This window comes from Coenobita brevimanus, chromosome 44 (genome assembly GCF_032717465.1).
Source record: "Coenobita brevimanus isolate Jiangsu-jjx chromosome 44, ASM3271746v2, whole genome shotgun sequence".
In the NCBI taxonomy this organism is placed as follows: Eukaryota; Metazoa; Arthropoda; class Malacostraca; order Decapoda; family Coenobitidae; genus Coenobita; species Coenobita brevimanus.
The window spans coordinates 19,195,788-19,203,287 of NC_136997.1; the positions used below are offsets into that span (position 1 = coordinate 19,195,788).

Here is a 7,500-nt window from a genome sequence, read left to right on the forward strand (position 1 = left end):
ACATCTTAACATCCTCAGGCCACAGATGCAAACCATGACGAATTGAAAAAGCTGTAAGTTAATTGCAAGGTAAAATTAAGGAGAACTGTTCAATATAAACGCTTAGGGGAACAACGCCTTTAAAGTTTCTTACGCCAGTGAGAAGCAGGACAAACATCAATGCCGTAATTAAGATATCAGACCCATGCTTAACTCAAGGCCGAACTTCAGCGGGTGAGACATCCCGTATACAACTAACAAATCTTGGGAAAAAATTTCTAAGGAAGAGTTACAGTGATGCTTCCTTTGCCATCTAAAAACGTAAGATAATTCACTAAGAAAAAGTGTTACGAAGTCACCTATAGAACAAAAACACTTCCACCCATTCCCAAATCAAGGGTGAACTTTTGCTAGTGAGACTTCCTGTATGCAGCTAATTGTTCAAGCGAGCGAAGAGAGCGAGAACACCAAATTTTGTCGCAGTTTGGGCAAAGATTTATCGCATCAGCAAAAAATGGGGAAAGGAGTCGGGAGGAAAACTCTGTAGTACAGTAGCCAACTTTTTTGGATATCTCAGCCAGTTTTCAAGTTACAAGATAGACACCATTTGAAAATCGCATAAAAATCCTCAATTATGTTCATTTCATAGACAACTCTTAATTTCCAATAGTTTTTTCCGTAAATTGAGGAAACGATTTTTTATAGGGCAATTTAGTGTAACAGCCCGCTGCGCAAGAAGTAACTGTTTAAGGTTGCGTGAGTAGCGCAGCAGTATTTTCCGACGATTGCTGAGAGAGTTGGTTTTAGGAAGTGTGAGGGAATATTTTTGTTGTAATCTAAGAAGTCCTTTTCAGTATTCTCATGTCAGGAAATCAGAGGAAGATGAGACACATGAGACAATATTCAGCACTGCCTGACATGCTCGCTAGCTCGCTCGAACACGTTCCACAGTTTCAGTGTGGACGCCTATTACATGTTTGATCTTGCAAATAAATCGCTAATGAAGAGGTGCTACGACTCACTTACGGACGAGCTTTTTCCCAGGAGGCTTCCGGTGTGCTGCTGATAGATCTTGGAAAGGATGCCGGTCTCCAGAAGGCGGATGAGGTTGTCTGAGATGAGGCGGGTGTAGGGGGTGTTGCGACGCAGTAACCAGATCATAAAGTGCTTGTATATCTGTGGAAATAGGTACACTATACCACCAGCTGTGTGTCGGTGTATATATATCTATTGATTTATCTGTCTGTGAGTGTAGGGGTGTTGCGACCATAAAGTTGCTGTATATCTGTGGAAATAGGTACACTATACCACCAGCTGTGTGTCGGTGTATATATATCTATTGATTTATCTGTCTGTGAGTGTAGGGGTGTTGCGACCATAAAGTTGCTGTATATCTGTGGAAGCAAGTACACTATAGCACCAGCTGTGTGTTTGGTTGTTTATTTTTGTTTTGCTTGTTTATCTATCTATGGTCCCGTGTGTCTGCGTACCTATCTATCTATCTATCTATCCATCTATCTATATTTATCCGTCTATGCCTGTACAATTCTGTCTGTCATTCTGTATGCATGTCAACCTGTTTATCTGTATATCAGTCTAAATGTCTTTCTTATTGTGTGTGTGTGTGTGTGTGTGTGTGTGTGTGTGTGTGTGTGTGTGTGTGTGTGTGTGTGTGTGTGTGTGTGTAAAATCTGTCCATCTATCCATCCCTCTATCCTTCTGTCTGTATGTTTGGCTGTCTGTTTATCTCTACACCACCCACCTTCTCTCTCATAATATAAGTATCCCGAGTCAAATTCCTGTGATGCTGCGTGTAAATCAGATAATCAATGGGGGCAATCAAAGTGTGCGTCCTCTTCATCACCAGCTCCACCGTAGCCGCATGCACATCGTTGAGGGTAATGTTGGGGTCGAGGCATAGCCTCCTCCCCAGTTCGGCTAGGATGGGGTTCTCTGAGCTCCTTAAGGCGTCTGGTACAAAGCTTCCATAGTCGTACATCACGGGCCTGGAGAGAGAGAGAGAGAGAGAGAGAGAGAGAGAGAGAAATCATCATGAATCATCATTGTCACTGCCATCATCATCACCACTCTAGACTTCTTCCTCACTTCGTAATACCAACAAAAGAAAAGGAACCCGACTCTTTTTATTCTAACTTGGCCTAAAATTGTCATCTCTTCATCATGAATGCTGAGTTGTAGCAAAAAGTTAACCTTAGAAACTGATACTAGTTACCAAAAAGGGCAGTGTAGAGCCGTAGCATTGTCTTTTTCTGCCACTGAGTTACGTGAAACATGTTGGAACAGGACAAAAATCTGAGCCAGGTTTAGGTGACATAAATATAGGTAACAGGTGTCCACAGTAAGGTATGGAACATGATGGAGTCGAGTAGCTCTTGAGATAAAATAGAATTGGAGCATATTAAACACAAATTTTATTCTAATTCACCATTTTCTCTGCAGGTGCTCCGTTTGCCTTGATATTTTTTTCAAGCCGATTCCTTTCCATGAAAATGACATAAGTAGACAGTGATGGGGCAAAGCTGTAATTCTCTCGTTTTCCTGAACTTCAGTCCTCTGGATTCTCTATGTTCTGGTTTCTGCTAGCCTGTCATTCTCAGACTAATACGTTGTGTACATATCTAGATAGGTGAAGTGGGGTCTCAGAAACCCCAGTCCCCGAAATTTGATTTTTAAAAATATGAGCATAAGGTCTACAGATCTGTCCGTGTCATTACCTTCCTGTCTAGTGATGCTCTTCATGGGGATGATGGGGTCATAGCTGTACCTGGCTCTGATTGTGCTCTATAGGGCCACTGGGGTATGCTAGACCTCCAGATTACCTATAATGTAACCTAGTTGAGCCCTCTTGTGATTTTTTTTGTTTCAATTTGTTGTCTTTCTCTTTTTGTATACAGAAGGTCCCAACATCAGTCTACTGCAGACCACCCAAGGAATCATGATATTACTTTTCAATTTTGCAAGATTTAATTTTAAAATTTGCATACCTAAAATTTTATCATTTTTGTATAAACTTTTAAAAAATATATATTTTTTCAATTAAACTTTATTTTTTCTGGCCTTATTTAAAGATAAGGGGTTGAATTATTTGTGTATTGAAGCATTTTGAAATATCTCAAACGAGAGTTTTTTTTTTTTTTTTCCGTCGGGTCCGCCAGACCCCACGTTACCTAATATGTAACAATTTGAAGATTCTAGCGACTATGAAATATTCTTTGACTATCTTGCTTTAAGATGGAAACACATTCTGTGAATTTCTTCTTTCTCTGAAATATCCATTCTATTTTTTTTTTTTTTTTGTGCTTGACTCTGGGCATAGGTTTCACAGCTTGCTCCCAAGGCCCAGTAGTCCTCCTACATATACACCTCAAAATGTCACCACTTCGGCGCTAACACCCACCGTCCATACTGAATACATGCTAGGGATGTCTCATACAGGACTGGTGTACTGGTATTAGCGGGGGAACTTTTATGACATGTCGGCCGGTCATCTGGTACATCAGAAAAGTCTGCTTTTTAAGATATTCAAATCCTCATAACGCTTCCTATCACATCCACATCCACACCACAACGCTCCTTTATATCCTCATTCGTCAGCCTGTCTCTCCACGTGACTCCACAGGCTCCTCTTAAATAACTCATTTCCACTGCTCTCACTCTTGACATTGTTGGAAGGACACAAGTCAAGAGTGGGAGCAGTGGAAATGAGTTATTTAAGAGGAGCCTGTGGAGTCACGTTTAGAGACAGGCTGACGAATGAGGATATAAAGGAGCGTTGTGGTGTGGATGTGGATGTGATAGGAAGCGTTATGAGGAACACACTGAGGTGGTTTGGCCATGTGGAGAAGATGGAGGGTGAAAGACTGACGAAGAGAGTGTATGTGAGTGAGGTGGAGGGGGGAAGAGGGAGGGGGAGGCCGAGGATGAGATGGAGGGATGGGGTGGAGAGGTATATGAGAGAGGGGGGTGTGAGTTGGGAGCAGGGCAGTGAAATGGCGGGGGACAGGGCGACTTGGAGGCGATTTGTTTGTGGACACCCCAAACGGGATTGAGGCGTCTGGCAATAGATAGATAGATAGAAATCCTTAAACTGTTCCCTGCCCCAGTGGGGATTTGAACCTGGGTCCAGTAGGACCGCAAGCCATCTCTCTACCGATTGAGCCACCACCTTTGGCTCTCGTACAAATCAGCTGATCACCATGGTGAACGACCTGTATTTTTTCTATCCCAAATGACAGACCAGCTTGTACTCGCACAGCATCCTACCTGTATCCCTGACCACCTTTCCTTAAAACTAATTCTTCTGCTTACTCTGTCAATCTTTTCTCTCCGTTGGGCTCCTCTGACTACAACCATATCAGCTTAATTTGTCCTATCGTTCCAGTAAAGCCTGTGGTCCGTCTCAAGAAGAGGCAGCACTGACAGTTTGGAGCTGCTGATTGGGAGCCCCTCAGGCGGTACTTCTATGATTTTCCCTAGAATGAGTATTGCTTCCATGGCCGAGAGCCATCTGAGTTTGCCTTGCACATTGTGGAAGTTGTTCTCTCGGGGATGGAAGCAGACATTCTTTTCTTTTATCTTTAGAGTACTAAAAAAATAAAAATAAAAGAGGTTTAATCAGGCTTCTTCTAATGCTGTCCACAACAAGGAGAAGGCCTACAAAAAGTACCGGAGCTAACGCACCCTGAATCTAGTCTCTGTTATATCTCCGTCTGGAATTGTTCTAAGTCTGTTTTCCACTCTGCTAAGAATAACTTCACTCTTACAAAATGCTCTGAACTCTCTGACTCAGATTCTTCTCACTCCTTCAGCCACCGTACCAAATACCTTTCTAACAACTGTAATTCATCTTTCTTCCCTCCACTTTTCCTCTCTGGTAACTTTGTAGTTGTTTCTTCTACTGAAGAGCAGAATTCTGTGCTCAAACACTCTCATCCAGTTCCACCCTAGATGATTCTGGTGCTGCTCCTCCATCTCTTCCACCTCTGACTTCCTCATGACTGGTACTGAAATTTCTTCAGTTGATATACTTTCTGTCCTCACTAGCCACAGTACTAACAAGGTGCATAAGCATGAAAGGGTCCCTCCTGTTGTCCTCAAAAACTTTCCAACTCTGCTTACACCCTTCCTAGTTAAGCTCTTTCCTCTTTGTCTGCCAACTCGCACCTTTCTTTCTTGCTGGACGTTTCTTATCATTCGGATTGTTCTGAAAATGGTTGACCATTTCCAATCTTCTAACTATCGCCCAGTTGCTTTAACAACTTGTATTGAATCTATTTTTAACAAAAAACTTCAAGCACCTTACCTTTCACAACCTTCTTTCTGATGACCAGTATGGGTTCCGCCAGGGACTTTCCACTGGCCATCTTCTCACCTTCCAATCAGACTCCTGGTCATCCTCCTTTAGGGACTTGGGCGAAAGCTTTGCCACTGCACTTGACATCTCAAAAGATTTCGATCGAGATTGGCATAAATCTTTAATTTCCGAACCGCCCTCTTACGATTGCCATCTTTCTGTGTGTGCTTTCATCTCTAGCTTCCTCTCTGGTCGTTCAGCAGTAGACGATCATCGATCCTCTTTTGGAGCTTTCAGTAGTGATGCTCCTCAGGAGTCTGTCTTATCACCAACTCTCCTCCTATTCATCAATGACTTACTAAGCTGTACTTCTAACCCTATCCATTCATGCACAGATGACTCCACACTTCACCTTTCCATCTGCATCCTGCAGCGTCCATCTTACCGGTTACCTTTACAAACACGGGACGAGGCTATGGCACACCTAATGTCTGACATGGCTAATATCTCTGATTGGGGTAAAAGTAATCTTGTTTTTAATACATCAAAAACCCAGTTCTTACCACTTCCAACCCGTCAAAATCATCCACAGGGGAATGTCTTAATTTTAAACAATATTCATCTCAATCTTTCATCTTTGAACATATGTGGGGCTTCATACTCGGAATTTAGCTTCGAAAGATTATATTACCTCTCTTGTAAAATCTACTTCTCAGAGATCAGCTATGCTAAGCCGTCCCCATGTCTCCCTTACCCTTGTACAGTTGTTAATTTTATACAGGGGTTTTATTCGTCTCTTTCTCAAGTACAGTTCTCATGAATGGGGAGGCTTTCCACATACAGCTCTTCTCAGCAAAATGGAGTCAAAGAAATTTCGTCTCATTAACTCTCTTCTTCTTATTGGCCCCCTTCAACCTGTGTCCCTGCACTGGACTGATGCGCATTTTTACCTTTCAATTGCTACTTTAATATTCAGTGATCTTCATAACTGTCTTTTTGCACCCCCCCCCCTCCACCTTCATTTGGGCGGACACGTAGCACCCGTCTAATAGCAAACTCTCATCCTTTTTCTCTTTCATTCACTAATGCAAAGGCTAACCTTTACTCCCAGTCCTTCTTGTATGTAACAGGTCACCTCTGGAACTTGTCTTACTCTCTCTGTATACCATACTGCCTATGACCTCCAGTCTTCTAAGCCCAATGTTCTCTATTGCTCCGCATGCTAACTCAGTCCTTATCACAATCATCATTACCACTATCACCACCACCATCATCACCATCATCACCACCAGAATTATCACCATCACCACCACCATGACCACCGTCATCACCACCATCATCACCACCATCATCACCATCATCACCACCATCATCACCATCACCACCACCATCATCACCATCACCACCACCATCATCACCATCACCACCACCATCATCACCATCACCACCACCATCATCACCATCATCACCATCATTACCACCATCACCACCACCATCATCACCATCACACCATCACCACCATCATCATCACCATCATCACTACCATTACCACCACCATGATCACCATCATCACCGCCATCACCACCATCACCACCATCACCACCACCATCACAACCACCATCACCACCACCATCATCACCATCATCACTACCATCACCACCACCATCATCACCAGCACTACCACCATCACCACGATCACCGTCATCACTAACATCACCACCATTACCACCACAATCACCAACACTACCACCATCATCACCATCACCATCACCACCACCATCACCATCACCACCACCATCACCATCACCACCACCATCACCACCACCAACATTACCATCATGTCCACGATCACCATCACCATCATCACCACCATCACCGTCAACACTATCATCACCACCATCACCACCATCACCACCACCACCACCATCATTACCATCATCATCATCATCATCACCATCATGTCCACGATCACCATGACCATCATCACCACCACCATCACCATTTTTTTTTTTCACTTTCATGCCATACCTGAGGGACCTGGTAACACCTCTTCCTTAGCAATTTATTCTGCCTTTTACCCATTAATATCATCTTGTATCGATGTAGTGCTGCTGTTGGGTGTCTGCCCTTTCCTCTCCTCCATCCTTCTTTCCTTCCGTTCTCTTCTGTCTTTCTTTCCTTCATTCTTTCCTTGTCCTTCTGCCTGC

At 43.2% G+C, this 7,500-nt stretch overlaps 1 protein-coding gene across 1 annotated transcript in view; it reads right to left on the reverse strand.

Moving 5' to 3' along the window:
- LOC145398127 (uncharacterized) overlaps nt 1-1,140 on the reverse strand; it is a 3,094-nt gene extending 1,954 nt beyond the window's left edge. The window contains exon 1 of the mRNA XM_080271077.1: nt 1,006-1,140. Within this exon, the coding sequence (XP_080127203.1) occupies nt 1,006-1,140 (135 nt within the window). The remainder of the gene's footprint in view (nt 1-1,005) is intronic.
- Between the last annotated feature and the right edge of the window lie 6,360 nt (nt 1,141-7,500).